General features: G+C 40.2%; 1 protein-coding gene across 1 annotated transcript in view; it reads left to right on the top strand.

The window, feature by feature from the left end:
- VPS33B (VPS33B late endosome and lysosome associated) overlaps positions 1–18,837 on the top strand; it is a 2,132,768-nt gene that overhangs the window by 1,075,445 nt on the left and 1,038,486 nt on the right. Inside the window, exon 15 of the mRNA XM_044078281.1 lies at positions 15,873–15,947. Within this exon, the coding sequence (XP_043934216.1) occupies positions 15,873–15,947 (75 nt within the window). The remainder of the gene's footprint in view (positions 1–15,872; positions 15,948–18,837) is intronic.

Below are 18,837 nucleotides of genomic sequence, written 5' to 3'. Positions count from 1 at the left end.
TTCCTGCATTTCTGTGTGCTTTCTATCTCAAAAACAAAAAACAAAAAAATCCTTGTTTTCCCGCCTCTCCTCGACTAGTTTAGACCAGTATACAGGCTTTGCTGTATTCTGGGCTGTGGTGTAGTTCCTGTGTTGTCCATTGCCTTACTTGGATAGAAGGAAGTTTCTTTGCTCACCAGTGGGAGTGGGGAGCCTTGAGCAGCCTATCTGTCCCTGAAGGAGTGACCTCAGCAAAACAGCTTGTAGTAATTGGTTATTTTGGACCATTTCTAGCTGTTTTGAAGTTCCCTGTTTAAAATCCGCCTTTGAGTGTTTTTTTTTCTGGCTATACTACTCAGCAACAGCTCCTCGTGGTCCTGCAGAGTGGTCCTAGCAGCAGAGAACTGAGAAAAGCGACTACTTTCCTGATTTAAGTATTTTTTGTTGTTTTTTTACCTGAAATACCTTCTCTTGCTTACTTTGAACAAGCTTAAACTGTTTTTTTAACTGTTTGTTGCATTATATATTATCTGCACTTAAAGCTTCATTTAGTCGAAAATTGGTCGAAAGTTGTTTGTTAAATTTAACTGTTGAGGCTGCCCACTAAAGTGTGCTAGCCTGTGTAACTGATTTATTACTGTTTCCTGCAATCCTGTGTGCTTTCTATCTCAAAAACAAAAAAAAAAACAAAAAAATATCCTTGTTTTCCCACCTCTCCTCGACTAGTTTAGACCAGTATACAGGCTTTGCTGTATTCTGGGCTGTGGTGTAGTTCCTGTGTTGTCCATTGCCTTACTTGGATAGAAGGAAGTTTCTTTGCTCACCAGTGGGAGTGGGGAGCCTTGAGCAGCCTATCTGTCCCTGAAGGAGTGACCTCAGCACAATAGCTTGTAGTAATTGGTTGTTTTGGACCATTTCTAGCTCTTTTGAAGTTCCCTGTTTAAAATCCGCGTTTGCACGGCTTTGCGCCGGTTAAACAAGGTTAAACTTTTTCTGGCTCCACCAAGTCTGCTCTTCAAATTTTCCCTTAAGAAAGCTCTACTCTTATAATAATCAGTCTAATCGCTTTATTATAAGCCTAGCACTTGTTCTCAAAACCTCTCTTCTAAGTAAGCACTCGCTAACTAAAGTAAGCACTACATCCACCTACCTTCCCTGTGAGTACCCACTTCCCTTAAAGGCACAGCACTCCCTTATAATATTCTAGCATGTCGAGTGGTAGATTACTAGCATCCTCTCCGGTTCAGCTGGTTAATCTGGGAATCTTGAGACAATGCTACAATTGTCTCATGTACACAGACAACCCTCTCCTCCTCCCAACAAACACAAATACATGTGAGAGATGCAACTATATAGCCAAATTGGAGGCTGAACTCTCTCAACTCAGGACTGGCAAGACCAGACAGGAGGAGAAGGTAACCACACACACACCAAACCCAGTCCCACATAGACCTACCAAAACTGCAAACCAAACACATAATAACACAAAGACATACTCGGAGGCTATAACAAAAAACTTACCAAAACACCAGAGGCTCCCAAAGCAGACACCCAAAAATCCACCACCTCAAAACATAACACATGCAACACATACTTCAATAAATCAGTGTGTCAAACAATCACAGCCCTTAAGGCCAAACACCATGACTGATACACTAGTAATAGGTGACTCTATAGTCAGACACACTGACGTCCCGCTTACCAGGCTGAACAAGGAGAGGGTAACGGTGAGCTGCTTATCGGGAGCTAGGATCCGCCACATAACACACGCACTCAGGTCACTCCAAAGCAAGTACAAATATGACTCCGTCATTGTCCATGCCGGCGTGAATGACCTGAGACGTACCTCCCTGGACTACATGAAAAGAGACATAGAGGAGCTCTCTGATTATGTAGCCCAGGCTGGTATGACCCTGACCCTGAGCAGCATCTTGCCCTCACCAAGAATGATGCCACAATACAAAGACAAGATGATCAGCTTTAATAATTGGCTCAAATTCTGGTGTCATTCTAGGGGGATCCAATGTCTGTCTGCTTGGGATGACATGCTGGACAAGCCACATTGCTTCGCAAGGGACAGCTTGCATCTGTCACCACTGGGCTTCCGGATATTGGCTAAGACTCTTGCCTCCCCCATAGTGCCTTTTTTAGGCAAGGCTCAAAAGACAAACCCACCTCCTTAGAAAACAAAAATGGAAAAAATTTAAGGGTAATGCTGCTCAGCGCCAGAAGTCTAAATCTCAAGATGCAGGCTCTCGAAGCACTCCTCAGTATGGAGAACATTGATGTCTGTGCAGTAACTGAAACCTGGTTCAAGGCTCCTGAGAGCACCCCAGCGCTACCAGGCTATACCTCGTATCATGCTTTTCGGCCCCAAAACTCGGGCCAAACCAAAAAGGGAGGGGGAGTGTCTATATTCATCAAGGACACCCACACCTCCAAGTTAGTGGCAACACATGAAGCATCAGAAACCATCCAGGTGCAACTAACCATAGGCAAAACTGCTATACAACTGGTAGCATCTTACAGACCACCCTCCCAATCTCAGGAACCCCACTCAGCCTTCCTGAAGACATTGGAGGATATGAATGTCTCACCAAACACCATCATATTGGGAGACTAACTACCCTAACATAGACTGGGTGCATTATTCTAGCCCAAACACCCTAGCCCAAAGGTTCCTGGAATTCATAAATTCAAATGCAGTGGAACAGCTAGTCACCTCTCCCACAAAGAGAGATAATATACTAGACCTGATCATCACAAACATGGGGACAAAGTGCTCCACACCGGAAGTATACCCCTCACTAGTGAGATCTGACCACAAACTAATCACCCTGGATATACCTATCCCACCTCCACCCCCAACACAAAAGACTACAGCGAAAAACTTCTCAAAAGCCGACTTTACACTTCTTAAAACTGAGATGGTATCCTTTAAGCCCACTGGGCCAGTGGAAACCACATCCCACAATGCAGAATCCTTCACAAATGCTTTCTACGGACATCTCCAAGAATGCATGGATCATGCAATCCCAAATAAAACCAAGACCCTCTCCACTAAGGGCAGGTGTCCTGTCTGGTGGACCCCAGCCATAAACAAATTGTATAACAAAAGAAGGAAGCTACTGCACGACAGAGCAAAATCCCATAAAGAGAAGGCATCTCTGATCAGCACTAGTAGAAAGCTACGTTCTCTCATAAAAACATCCAAGGCCAACTTTGAGAGAAAAATCGCTATGGACACTAAAGATAACCACAAGGCCTTCTTCAGCTATGTTAGAAACCTGGGTGGAAACCCTCAGATATGTTCAGAGTTAGTTCACAATGATAAAAAATACACTGAACCCACAGATATTGCCAACGTTCTGGCAGACAGGTTCAGTGCAAATTTCTCCCCTCCCTCACCCCCAAAAGAAGAAATACTTATCCCAGCTGAATGTAACCTCCCTGTCATCTCAGATGTCCAGGTGAGAACCGCCCTCAGCAAAGCTAAAAACACAGCATCAATGGGACCTGACGGTATCCCGGGTTGCGTGCTACGTGAACTCCAAGAGAAGCTAAACCCGCACATAAAAATGCTATTTAACCTTAGCCTTACTACAGGATATGTACCTGAACACTGGCATACAGCAACAGTTGTCCCACTCCACAAAAGAGGCACCTCTACAGACCCTGGTAACTACCGCCCCATAAGCTTAACCAGCCTGGTCTGCAAAGCTATGGAAAGAATCATTATGGAACTCATATACAGAGACATTGGGGACTTACAGACACTTGATCCCACCCAGTTTGGCTTTGTAAAGGGCAGATCCTGCCTTTTGAACCTGGTTGACTTTTTCGAAACAGTCACTAGAGCCATTGATGAGGGCAAAGCAAGTCCATACAGCCTACCTGGACTTGGCTAAAGCTTTCGACACAATACCCCACTCTGGCATCATAGACAAGCTCAACAGCTTAAATGTAAATCCATATGTCACAAGATGGGTGGCAAACTGGCTAAAGGATAGAACCCATAAAGTCAAAATCGCTGGAGCCATGTCAGACTCAAAGCCAGTCACAAGTGGTGACCCACAGGGCTCTGTCCTGGGACCCCTCTTGTTCGGCATTTATTTCTCAGATGTGAAAGTAAACATGGGAGGGTTGTGGCTGACAAAGTTCGCAGATGACTGCAAACTAGGCGCCATAGTCGATACACCAGCTGACACATACATCCTACAGAAAGGCCTCACTGAAACGGACAACTGGTGCCGGAGTCATGGCCTTAAACTAAATGCCAAAAAATGTATAGTCATCCCCTTTGGGAAAAACAAAGTACCCACAAATTATCACATAGACAGTAACCCACTGAGTACGGAAAAAGTAATCAGAGACCTGGGGACCCAAGTCGATAGTGACCTCTCATTTGACACCCACGTTGCCAAAGTGGTTAGAAAGACTTTCTACCTTGCCCACCTTATCATGAAGGGATTCACATCCAGATCAAAGGAGGTCATTGTACCCCTATACTCCTCCCTTATCAGGCCCATGATTGAGTACAATGCCCGTTTGGTATGTACCTCACCCGCACTTGCAGCAGCTAGAGAGACCCCAAAAGTACCTCACCAAGAGGATCAAGGGTCTCCAACATATGTCATATGCTGCCAGACTAAAGAAACTCCAGCTCTATTCAGTAGCATACCGCCTGCTCAGAGGTGATCTGTGCCTGACATACAAGGCCATGTCCAATCAGGAATTGATGGACATGCTCCACCTCAAAAATCCAAATCCATCAGAACCACGAGAGCTAAAGATTTAAACCTCAGCACAAATATGAATAGGACATGCTGGAGGGACAGATTCATAACTCAGAGGCTTCCCATACTCTGGAACAGAATCCCAGTTCATGTTAGGCAGAGCCCCTCACTGACTCTCTTCAAGAGAAATCTTGACGAGTGGATGGGAGATTGTAGGTTTACCCCAGGGGTCATCTCTGTGTCACTACTAGACAGAGGCACAGTAAACTAATTCTATTATGTAAGGGGGTCTTCACTGTGTCACTACTAGACAGAGGCACAGTATTCTAAATCTATTCTGTACACTTTTGTACCATTACATGGGGTGGCGAAAGCCACATCACTATGGCTAGGCTTATAAATGCCCCAGGGCAGATAGCCTAGTACCAAACTATGAAACTATGGTGCACTGCTACCCACTTGGATGTGCAGTGCACTATCTGTACTGCTTTTGGTTCTCGGGCTATTGTTGAGTGTGAAAATAAGCTGGTGATGAAGGGACTTCTCTCTACCCCTGCGGGAGATCCATCCCAAACTCAGTCTGGTGTTTCTGGAGCTTCCCCTTCTGTCTAGAAGCCTTTTCAAACAGACCGGGGGGGGGGTTAAAGTCTCAGGCAGACCTAAAGAGAAATGCATGGAGTCCAGAAAGCACTCTCAAGATTGGTCTTCCACATCTCTTACTTCCAAGGCCCAAACAGCAAAGCTAACTAAACCATTGCATCTGATCCTTTTTCAGAGCCTATTGTGCTTGGATCCAGTACTTTGACGCTCCCAGAGCAAAGGTTTTGTCTGGAACCCATTTCACCTAGGCTCTGTTCACCATTTTTGAAGGAGAGACCATTTCGTCGAACCTCTAGGCCACCTTCTACTGTCTTTTCCTTGTGATTAGTCCAGTCATCCACAAGTCTGTCTTAAGTAGACATGGAATGGATGATAAGGAGGTTTGTTAGGACCCAGATTCAGCTGGGGTCCTCCTGGCCCCAGACACTGCTGGATCTGAAGTCATAGGCCCTTCCCCTGTCCACACTGTGACTCCTACTCTGATCTGTCTCTTGGTCATGGGGGTTATGGATCAGAATGTCACCCAAAGTTTATATGCGTTGGAGCCAGAGACTTGACTGTTTTCCACTTTGGCGTCATCTCTGATCCAACTGCCACAAGTGAGCTTGATTTCAGAAGGGTGTTTTGGCCAAAATACTGTAGCTGGATCAGGAGGGACAGGTTCAACCCTGATGTTTTCAGAGCCATCCTTTCCTCTCTGAGTCTCAGTGCTGGATAGGTGAGCTCTGGCGTCTGCCTTGAAACCTAGCTGGATGGAATTCCAAAGTCTGCCTGGAGTGGTAGCTTTGGCTCCTTCTGGAAATATTTCAAGTTCTTCCTTGGCTTTGGCATTTGAGGCTCTCAAGAGACCATTTTCCTTGCAGGATGAGCGGATTTCTCTTACTCACTTGTTTCCACCCATCTCCCATGGAATGCCCTTGGGCCCCGAACCTACTAATCGAGTCCTTTTGGGACAGCTGGGCCAATCCAGCCTTAAGACCGTCCATATTGGAGTCTCCCACACTTGTTCCGAGTCCTCTCTGGAACATCTCACCATAGAAGATTCTTGGAAGCATGCGTGTAAAAGGAGGCTTGTTGACTCCCCTCAGGAGTCACCAGTTTAAGACTATGATTTTGAGGAAGGGGAGCTTCCTTGAGGACATCTCATTTGAGGAGATCCTCAAGGTTTTGAGACAGAAAAATGGGTGGTACACTGAAGCCCCTTCCCAAGATGAGTCAGTGTTTCTTGTGGCCTTTTGGACTGGTCCAGCTACTTCTTGGGTGGTCTATCCTGCCAGTGAGATGGTTGACCTCATCTCTAACTGGGCATGGAAAGAGCTGTATGTGATTGAACCAGTTCCCCTCAAATTGGATAAGTACTTGGTCTCTCCCAAGGACCAACAACATTGGAACAAGGGTCCGGCTGCAGATTCCATGGTAGTGGTGCTCACCACCACAAAAGAGCTTGTGGAAGAAATCTGTCCTGTTCACCCTACTAACAGAGTCCAGGACATTGGACAGTTTTGGGAATCAGGTGTATGCTTCAACTATCATTGCACTGAGAGCACTGAAGTATTTGGTATGTGTCACTAGATTCCAAAGGGATTTGAGAAAGGAACTCTGAGCCCATCTCTCCAGAGGGGAAGAAAACCTTAGACTCGCAGTTGTCCACCTTACAGTCCCTTTCAGATGTGTCAATGTGTCTAATGTCTAACATGACAGAGGAGACCATTACAGTAAGAAGACATCCCTGGATGCACTTGTGTGACTTTGTGGAGCACTTCAAGACATCCTTTTTCAATGCCCCGTATGATGGATCAACACTCTTTGGGCCTAAAGTCAAGGAAACAATTTCCACAAGTGAACAGGGCAGGAATACCATTTCTGCTATAGGAATATGATTCTGTACCCCCCCTCCCCCCGAGGTCTTTGTCTAGGAACCAGAAGGAGGGTAAGAAACTATGGTCCTGGAAATCCCAAGGTTTCTCTCTGGAAACTTATGGCAGCCGACCCTCCCCCACAACAAAAGGAGGAATTCTAGTAGTGGACTTCATCCCCATGGCAGAGGTGGGCCACAAAACAAAGGTTTTCAGCATTCATGAATGGTTGCCCAACTGCTGCACTCTGGAGGCAGTTGGGGGGTGCTTATCTCCAAGACTTGCACATCCACCATCCATGACATATGGGTGCAGAAAATCATAACTAGAGGCTATTCACTTCCCTTCTGTTTCATCTCCTACCATCAACAAAATTGCCAAATGTTCCACCTTCTCAAAGGCAAGCAGCACTTATAGAAGTAAAAAAGTTGCTGGACAAGTCAATCAAGAGGTCTCGCCAGACAAGCATGGATCCTGAGGTTACTCAAGATTCTTTTTGGTTCCAAAAAAGAACATGTACTTAGACCAGTTTTGGACCTCCGCCATCTCAATTAGTATGTCAGACAGACAGAGTTGCAGATGGTCATGACTTGGTCCATTCTCCCACTGTTGATAGAGGATGATTGGATGTGCTCAATGGACCTTCTGGATGCATGCTACCACATCATGACTGACAGGTGATCCAGAAGGTTTCTCCACTTGTGGCTAGGAGCCCTATAATTTCAATTTAGAGCCATGCCATGTACTCCTTGCTCTGTCTTTGCTCATGGCTGGGTATCACAGTGAACTCAGACATGTACAAGTTTCTGCCTGTGCAAAGAATAGAATTCATAGGCACACAACTGGACACAACTTGTCAGATAATGAGACTCCCAGTCAACAGGTTGACCACACTCCACAGCTGGGCATTGGAGGTTCTTTCCTGGCAGGAACCACCTGCCAGACTGTTTCTTTGGCTGGTAGGTTTAATGGCTATGTCCATTACCCTGGTTCATCTAGACCGGTGTCACATGAGAGTGCTGCAGTGGTCCATCAGACATCAACCAATGGGCTTTCAAGTAAACTTGACAAATATTTGCAGAATGCCCATCCAATGGTATCTCAAGTCCCTGATGGTATCACAGGGTCATCTATTTGTCCCTCCACTACAAGGGAAAGACAGTTCAAGGCATGTGGTTCCCCTCCAAGACAAGTCATCATATCAATATTCTTGAGATGAGGCATTTCTCTTAGTGTTGCTGGACTTTCAGGACTCCCTCCCTCAAACAGTGAAATCTGTCCAGATGGATAATATGTCAGTAGTCTGGTACATTAACATACAGGGAGAAACATGCTCCTGTCCATTATGTTAAGAAATAATGATTGTTTGGCAACAGGCAGTGTCTTCCAACTGCTTTCTGATAGCCATACACGTACCGGAAAAATCTAGTGTACTAGTAAACATGCGCAGAGGGTCTATCCTTTTGGCTTACAAGTTTTCCTTCAATTTGAAGGTGGCAGAGTAGATTTTCTATCACTGTTATGGGCCGTGCTGTAATCTTTTTGCCTCCCCTCACAACACCAAGTGCAGCAGGTACTTTGCCCTAATCCCCCATGAGGGGTAGCCACCAAAGGATGCTGTGACTCACATTTGGATTCCTGGGGTCCTGTATGCCTTTCCATCTACTCCTCTAATCTCAATATTTCTGCCAAAACCATTGGAGGGAAGACTATAGTTATACTCATTGTCCATTTTCTGGCCTTAACAAGTATGTTTCACTTCATCTGGCCTCATTTGCAAGACCCTCCTTGGATGCTGGATCTCAGTCTAGATCTTCTGTGTCATCTGTCTGGAATGCTTATCATCCCAGAGAGCATCTACCAGAAAGATTTACAAAAGCAAGTGGCAAAGGTTTTCTATTTGGGCCTCTCAGAGGAATGTGGATAATTTTTTGGCTTCTCTTCCAGTTGTGTTTGATTTTCTGGCTTCTCTTTTCATAATTGGGCTAACTATTCTACTATCAAAGTTCACTTAGCTGCTATTTCAGGTTTATACATTGGAGAAAGTCAGTCCCCTCCTGCCTGTCTTAGATTATCTAAAGCCTTCTTAAGGGGTACTTTCCTTCTCAGACTTCTCCTAAGGGATCTTATTCCCACTTGGGACATTACTGTTATGCTACAAGCTTTAACATGAACCCATCCCCCATTAAACCTACAGCCAAGGTGGATCTCAAGTTTTTGGCATGGAAAATGTTATTTTTGGTGACAGTCACTTCAGCTAGGAGAGTCTCAAAACTTCAGGCCCTCCTCTGCAAACCTTCTTATCTTGTCTTTCACAAGGATAGGGTGTCTTTGTGAACAAAACCCCTCCTTTTTTCCCCCCAAGGTAGCTACAGAGACATCATCAAGTCAGGCTGTCAGTCTACCAGTTTTCTTTCCCAATTTTTCCAGTAAAGGGGAATATATACTGCATTTGGTGGATGTGCATTGTCAGCTCTGTTTCTACATTCACTGTACTAATGAGATTAAGAGGTTATTTGTTTCTTTCTTAACAGCCAAGATGGGACAAGGCGCCTCCAAAGTGACTTTATCTTGATGGTTATCTGACTGCATCTTATATGTATACAGCAAGAAAAGCTTTACTTTACCCAAACCTGTCAAGGCAAATTCGACTTTGATCTATGGCGGCTACTATTTCTTTCTTCTCAAGAGCCTCCATTGATGATATCTGCACTGCAGCCACTTGGTCCAATGTTCATTTCTCATTATAAATTGGATTTGCTGTGTTGAGACAGAGCTACTTTTGGTTTAGTTGCCCTTTGGAATATCCTTCCTTGAGACCACCCAAGGGTTTCATTAGCTGCGGACTCTGTACCATCCATTGAGGAACGAACAGAACAGGCATCAGATATCAAAGTTTTGTATTTACCATAATGTTAGATCTGTGTTGTCTGCTTCCATCTTTGCTGAACTCCTCACCCTCCTTCCCTGCTTCCATTTACTACCTATTGTTTTGTTGGTATAACTGAACTGTCTGTTTCCTAAGTCTATCTCAGTGCACTTTGAACTCCAGAGCAGCATGTAAGTTAAGCATTGTGTTTATAGACTGTTTTTTTTTTTCATTTTAGGATAAGGATCTTTATCCTTTTTTTGGCAAACTCATTCTGAGGTAATGTCAGGAGCTGGTGGTAATTATGGGTAAGGGGAAAAGCCTGAGCTTTGGAGATGAGTGTTGTCCAAAGTCGGATCCAAAGACCCATCTGTTGAGGAAGGATGGAAGCAGACAGCAGCTCTATTGTTATTATAAGTACATAGCTTGCATTTTTGTCCTTATACCATTACAGTTAATATTTCTGCTATTTATTTGTTTAGTGTAGTCTTTGCTTAGATTTTCTGAGTAGAAGAACTGAACAGAACACCCAGAAACACAGCATTTGTATGGGTTAGCACAAGTGACATAGAAAGCACTTCAGTGTGAGATCACATCATTTGTAGACTCATTCAGTAGCCATAGCTGACTGATCCATGACTGACATCGATAAGTAGAACTTCAGATGTTGTGACTGTTGCAGAATTTTTTTTCTTCAAATAACTACTTTTATGAGGGATACTACCACACATCTGTATATTTTCTTGAAAGCCAGATGTCAAAAATAAGTTATTTTTTTCACTCAAAAATGATGTTTGCTTATTTAAAGTTGAAAGTTGACAACATTAGAGAAGCTGCTTGATATCCTGAAAACTGACTTTTTTCTGTGCTTTTTGTATTGAATTCATGAAGTTTCAAAGCCATTGTGGAGTCATCATCATCATCGTTATTATATATTTACTTTGAGCTGTGCAGATTTCCATGTCCTTTAATAAGACTACCTAAGATTTCAGGTTAAGCAGCGGCACTTCATATGTGCTGAATGTTAATAGAGAACTCAACACCTTTTATATTGATATGTTTTGAGAGGGACATACTTATTCATTTGATTGTATAGTGCTAATAAATATTATCAGAATTTGATGTGATAGAGTCTTTCAAAAGTTCCTCCTTTTTGCCACAAAAATGGTATGGGCTTACAGAACCTTTGAAGATGGCCCACATTCTTATGTTGGATCATTAGTTACTTTTTGTTGACCATTTCTTTTCTATTTGTCCTTTAAAAGAAGTGTAGTAGCAGCTGTAGAAGTAATTTATCTGGCACAATGGTGTTTATGATTCATGTTTCCAGTGGTAAACCTTTTTGTGGAGGGCTTTAACATTTTCCAACAGTAGTGACTAAAACTATCCATACATATGCAGCCTCAGAAATTCCATTCTCCTGGTAGTCAGTCTGATCTTCAGTTTTCTGATGCTTGGAACATTATATAAAGATCACTTTACACTATTTTAATGTGCACTGGAATCCGTTTTTCTGACTGTTTTACCACCTTTATTAAATTATCACTTAAGACATAGGCAAATGTATACTAATATAGAAGAAAACAAGCCATATTAACCTGTTTCCAGTTACATGCATTACACATCACATTTTTCTTTTTATAACTATTGTTAGTCCAACATTATATAAATTGCTCATTTCCTGCTTTTCATTGAACATGCCTTGCAATCTTGAACTTATTTGTATGAATGTATTAAGTCTCTCTATTCTTTCCTTTCTATCTACATCTGCTGGTAAATATGGATATTTTTAATAATTTTCAAACCATACATAATGAACTTAGTAACTCTATAAAAATATGTAATCAGCTACCTATATTTTATGTAGTTCTGTTTGCATACTGTATTTTTTTGTGGAGCTTAACTCTTGCACCTCAACTGAAATGTTTTCTGGCCAGTCATAAAACAATATAAATAAACTGGACCCACTAGAGTGAGTCCAGAAATATGGAGACTGAATGACGGACAGAACAGACTTGCATATACTAAGTCTGAGATACCATTTCTCAGCATATTCCCTTTTCTCTGAGGTATGGTGAGCTTGGAGTAGGTATATTTATGGAGGGCTTGCTCTACCCACATGGGGGGTGCAGGGTGGCTAGCCTGCCCTGCAGACAGAAGTTTTAAGGAGAAGAGCCATTTCTGAAATTTGCTCTTCTCCTGTGTTTTTTTTTTTTTTTTTTTTTGTGGCTTCTCAGCACTTGGCATTTGGAGTGCTGATATTTCAATAGGGAACCAAATAAACTACTTGCCACACTGAATAAGGGTCCTTTTCTCTCACTGTTTATTATTTTCTTTTTTTTTTCATGAAAATCTGAAGAGCTGCCCATTGGAAATGCTCAAGCTGAGAAAAGAGCAATGATAAGGACATGTAAGACAGGGCAGAGCTTGTGCCTTAATATTTATAAGTTTGGGAGTGTGTGTGTGAGTGCACAAATGTGGGCATTTATATGTATGTCAGTGTGTGTGTGTGTGTTGTTGTTGTGTCTTTTGGCTTTTCACAGTTAGAGGTTGCCACAGCGGAACTCCAGTCCGCTAATGATTGGCAGTAGATTTTTTACGTGCCGAGTTGCCAAGCCTGACGCACAACCTTCAACGAAGGTACACCCATTCACGCATGTCTCCACACAGAAGATGCTTTAGCTGAGAATCGAACAGGACAACGTCTTACTGTGAGGCGACAACGCTACCGCAGCACAACCACCACTGTGTGTGTGTGTGTGTGTGTGTGTGTGTGTATATATATATATATATATATATATATATATATATATATATATATATATATATATAAATATATATATATATATATATATATATATATATATATATATATATAGATATATAGAGATATAATATAAATATATATGTATGTGTGCGTATGTGTTTATTTATACAGTGGATACAAAAAGTGTACACACCCCTGTTGAAATGTCAGGTTTTTGTGACATAAAAAAAATGAGACCACAATAAATCATTTCAAAACTTCTCACACCTTTAATGTAACCTATGACCTGTACAATTCAATTGAAAAACAAACAAATCTGTTAGGGGAAAAAATATAAAAAATAAAAAACATACAATAACCTGGTTGCATAAGTGTGTACACCCTTAAACTAATACTTTGTTGAAGCACCTTTTGATTCAATTACAGCATTCAGTCTTCTTGGGTAGGAGTCTTATCAGCGTGACACATCTTGACTTGGCAATATTTGCCCACTCTTCCTTGCAAAAGCGCTCCAAATCTGTCAGATTGTGAGGGCATCTCTTTTGCACAACCCTCTTTAGGTCACCCCACAGATTTTCTATTGGATTTAGGTCTGGGCTCTGGCTGAGCCATTCCAAAGCTTTAATTTTCTTCTGGTGAAGCCATTCTTTTGTTGATTTGGATGTATGCTTGGGGTCATTGTCATGTTGAAAGGTGAAATTCCTCTTCATCTTCATCTTTCTAACAGATGCCTGAAGGTTTTGGGCCAAAAGTGACTGGTATTTGGAACTGTTCATAGTTCCATCCACCTTGACTAAAGCAAGCCCCAGTTCCAGCTGAAGAAAAGCAACCCCAAAGCATGATACTGCACCACCATGCTTCACCATGGGGATGGTGTTCTTTTGGTGATGCAAAGTGTTTTTGCACCACATGTACTTTTTGGAATTGTGGCCAGAAAGTTCAACCTTGATCTCATCAGACCATAACACATTTCCCACATGCTTTTGGGAGACTTGATGTATTGTTTTGCAAATTTTAGCCGGACCTGGATGTTTTTCTGTGTAAGAAAAGGCTTCCGTCTTGCAACCCTACCCCATAGTCCAGACATATGGAGAATACCGGATATTGTTGTCATATAAAAAAGAGGCATCCAGGAACTCCGAAGGTCAGTAAAGGCTGGTGATGTACACACACAGTTTTATTAATGCTTTCATCTAAATAGCGTACACACACAGTTTTATTAACACTTTCATCCAAAAAACACTCCATATAAAATTCACTTGCTACATATAATAAAACAACTAATTACAACAATAATTGAATAATTAAAATAATTAATTAATTAAATCAATTCCTGATACCAAAAAATGTTATGTAAAGATGTTGTAGATTAATACATCTTTATATAAAATGTTTTGGTATCAGGAATTGATTGTCAATTAATTAGCGTAATTAATCAATTATTGTAATTGTTTTATTATATATAGCAAGTGAATTTTACATGGAGTGTTTCTGATGAAGTCATTTGGATGAAAGCGTTAATAAAACTGTGTGTGTACGCTAATACAGTAATGGTTTCTCACCAGCCTTTATTGACCTTCGGAGTTCCTGGATACCTCTTTTTTTACAGTTGTTTGTTCTTGGTTTTCACGCTTTTTGGTTGCTGATTGTTGTCATATGTAGTACACAACCAGTACTTGCCAGAAATTCCTGCAGCTCCTTCAGTATTGCTGTAGGCTCCCCGACCAATTTTCGTCTTGTCTTTTCATCAATTTTGGAGGGACATCCAGTTCTTTGCAACGTCACTGTTATCCCATATTTTCTCCACTTTTTGATGACGGTCTTCACTGTGTTCCATGGTATATCCAATGCTTTGGAAATTTTTTTGTACCCTTCTCCTGACTGATACCCTTCAACAATTAGATCCCTTTGATGCTTTGTAAGCTCTCTGTGAACCATTACTTTTGCTGTAGCAGGCAACTGAGTAAACGTCAGGAAAATCCTACTAGGACAGCTGAACTTTATTTGGGGTTAATCAGAATCTCTTTAATTGATGGCAGGTGTGTACCCAAGAAGACTAGATGCTGTAATTAAATCAAAAGGTGCCTCAACAAAGTATTAGTTTAAGGATGTGCACACTTATGCAACCAGCTTATTGTACGTTTTTTAAAATTTTTTTTATATTTTTTTCCCCTAACAGATTTGTTTGTTTTCAATTGAATTATACAGGTCACAGGTCACATTTAAGGAGGGAAAAGTTTTGATATGATTTATTGTAGTCCCATTTTTTATATCACAAAAACCTGGCATTTTAACAGGGGTGTGTGTACACTTTTTATATCTACTGTATATGATATATATGTATATATATATATATATATATATATATATATATATATGTGTGTATATATATATACACACACACACGTATATATTTTATACATATGTGTCCACATACATACTTATACACACACACACACATATATACAGAAATGCGCAGACACACACACACATATGTATACGCATAGATGTTTGTGTGTGTGTGTGTGTGTGTGTGTGTGTGTGTGTGTGTGTGTGCAAGCGTACACGGCTTTATAAGATTATATATTTAATTATCAACATACACTTTCATGATATTCTGTTTTCCCTGTTGCTAAATGTAGAATATAGGTTTCAGTGAATGTCTGCAGGTGTGTGAATTATAGTATTTTACAGGGGGGCCTCACCTCTACCACATGGCAAACTGTGTCTCTACAATCCTGCAATTCTGAATATACTGAATTGGAAAGTGTACAAGAATAGGGAAAGGAGAAACTTCCTAATCCCCACTGCTCCACAGTCTTTCTTACACTCACAGGTATAATTTGATTACACTGCCTATCAACCACATTACTTCATTATTTTTGTTGTTGAGCAGCATGGTATTCAACCATACTGAGTAATTTAGTATATACAGAGAGAGACAGAGCAATAAGCATGACAGAATAAAGGTGGAATTTACTTTCCTTAGAATGGTATAAGTTCTAAATTAAAAGCAGATAGCATTAAAAACATTCTTTCTTGCTTGTAAATATTCTCCTTTGCAGATATTGGGGCCTGTGAAGCTATGATGAAGAAGAAAACAAAGCAGGACTTCCAGGATATTCTAAACGTACAGCATTGTAAGTGACTTGACTTTGTTCTACTAATAGATGTTCTTTGATGATAAACTTCTAAATTGTACTTCAGAGCTACATAATCTAGCATTTCATTTGTAAGTATGGGATAAAGAAAAAACATTTGTTTACTTTGCTCATGCCCCTTTTCAGTCTGAACCGATAAGGAAGCAAGCACATTGTATCTTCTTAGTTTTGTAATTGTGAAAAATACGCTCCCGTCAATCATATTTCTCCTGTAACAACAGAAACAACCACTATCCATGAGTAAGATGTCATGCTGATTTCTTCCATTAAGCTCCATTAGGAAGTAGATAGAAAAATATAGCCCTTTGTGATTTAACTCCAGAAACTTGTAAATCAAAATAAACTTCACATTTTATGGAAGACAAGTGGCATTATTCACATTTTATGGAAGACATGTGGCATTTAAATATGTGATGTAAAGTTTTCAACAAGATCAGTGTGAATAAAGTTTATTGTTGTGGACTGAAATAAAGGCTACATTGGAAGTATCTCATAATGTATGCTAGCTGATGAAAGAAGCATCAGTGAAATCTCAAGAGGCACAAAGTTAAGTCACACCTTTTGCTGAATGTCCACAACATTATTAACAAGATGCTGCCACCATTCATTTCTTAGTTACTGTCTTACATCTTCACATCATCACCATTAATGTTCTTGAAAGAAACTTTATACATTTGCAGTTGAGACCAAAAAAGCATTAAATGCATTAGAAAATGCATACAATAAATAAGAATTAAAGCAAAATGTCATTGAATATATTGTTATTCTCTGTTAATACTACTAAAACTAAACCATCACCAACACAGTATTAACTATAAAGCATAAATTAAGCATAGTGTTAGCAAGAAATAATGCTAGTTCTTGATATAGGTTGCTGTTTACGATCTAGGTTATACTCTTTTGTAAGTTTGGGGCTTTTCCACCCAGTCGGACTAGCCAAGTTAAAAAAAAAAAATATATATATATATATATATATATATATATATATATATATATATATATATATATATATATATGTTTGTGTGTGTGTATATATATATATATATATATATATATATATATATATACACACACACACACACACACACACACACACACACTGTTTGCAATGCATGTTCATTTCATTACAATACAGATGTAGTTTATTGTTCAAGTTTTATGCAGTTAATATAAACTCATGTTTAATCCTTGCTGTATTCTGCTATTTTGATTGTATGCAGTTAATAAAGACCCATAGTTTCTTTGTTATATTTCTCCAAAAGCAATGCAGGTTTGGCTAGAATTTTTAATTTACTTTAGAATATTTTGCTTTCACACAACTGTTACTATTAATGCAGTTGTATCAGTAAATTCAGAGAATCAGTTAAAATTACTCTTTTTTGTATTTTCTTGTTTTTCATGGTTTCATAAATTCATAGCTCATTACTAGGTTAGCGTTCTTAAGTCATTCTAAGCCTAGCCAATCTTCTTTCCAAAGATGAGAATCAAGCACAGAGCGTTGTGTCATTGAGCCAAACACCTTGATCATTATACCAACCCCACTGTCTTTGTCAGTTATTAATAGACACCATGAGAGGGAGTATCTTGTTCATATTAATATACACCAGAATAGGAACATTAAACAGTAGCAGGTGTTTAGTTGTTTGGAATTTATCTGCCTGTAATGATTGAGCAAATGCCTGGAAGTTAATCCAAAATCCAGATATTTAAACACACAAAAACATGTGGCCAGTTGGCCTAAAACATGTTATTACATATCCGACAAATATCCTTATTTATTTTTTCTAAGAGTATGCAGAGAATAGAAAGGCCTGTATAAAAACTTCTAAGAAAATGTCTTCAGAATAAAGATGTAATAGAGATATTTAGTATTATATCTTTTCTTAGTATCAGATAAAGTCAAGTAATACATCTGCTATAAATAATTCTAATATGATTCTTGTATTACTGTCACATACTTCAGTACAGTCTTATGGAGACCCAAATGAACTAATTTAGAAGATTTTTTGTTAGATAAAAAAATTAAAGAAGGAAAATTAATTAAATATGGATACATGTGTGATTCATCTGCAGTAATGCATTATATTTTAGAGGAAACACTTGGAATCAACACTCAGTTTTCTGCATGTAGTTCAGATTTAATTGTAATACTGTTTACCAGTAGGAATGCTGCATTTTCTTAGCAGCAGAACCAAAATGCAAAGCTTTTTGTCTTCTACCTGTTTTTCACTATTAGAGCCTTTTGTGAATCTTTTCTGTGTAGCAATATAGAAATATAGGAAATAGCCATGATGTTCTTTGTGTTTCACTGTTGCAGTCATTAGATTTGGGTTATCTGCTTGCAGTAGTCCTCAGTCGGCCTGATTAATAAAGTTTTGGGTCCTGCGTCATTGCTGTCTCATCTTCCGTGACGTCAGGTAGTCAGGGGTTTAAAGCATGCAGCCGACGCCATTACATCAGTCTTTCTTGCCGTGCGGTGCTCGAAGCAGAAGCAGTTCGCAAGTGCCGGTCGGAAGACTCCTGAAATTTTCGTTTTCGAGTTTCAGAACCGAAGTCTTCAACTAAAGCTAAGTACCCCGTTGGGGAAACTTTTTCTTGCTCTTTACCAATGTCAGTAAAAGTTAATAATTGTATTTCTTGTGGAAAAAGCAAATACCTCACAAAGATTTTAATTCGTACAGTATTCCTTGCCTAGGCCCTGACCACGATGCATCTTGCTGTTGGTTTTGTGCCTTATTTAAGTAATGCACTATCCGTCATCGGTATATTTTTGCTTCTAAGTATTTCGGTTCTCAGTTCAATTATCCAGAAATGTCGTCGGTTAGCCATCCGACTACTGGAATTCTGAAAAAGCACAAAGATAAAGACA

This window comes from Protopterus annectens, chromosome 7.part0 (assembly GCF_019279795.1).
Source record: "Protopterus annectens isolate FY-2018-M chromosome 7.part0, PAN1.0, whole genome shotgun sequence".
Taxonomy (NCBI): Eukaryota; Metazoa; Chordata; order Ceratodontiformes; family Protopteridae; genus Protopterus; species Protopterus annectens.
This window is presented reverse-complemented; position numbering and strand designations above follow the sequence as displayed.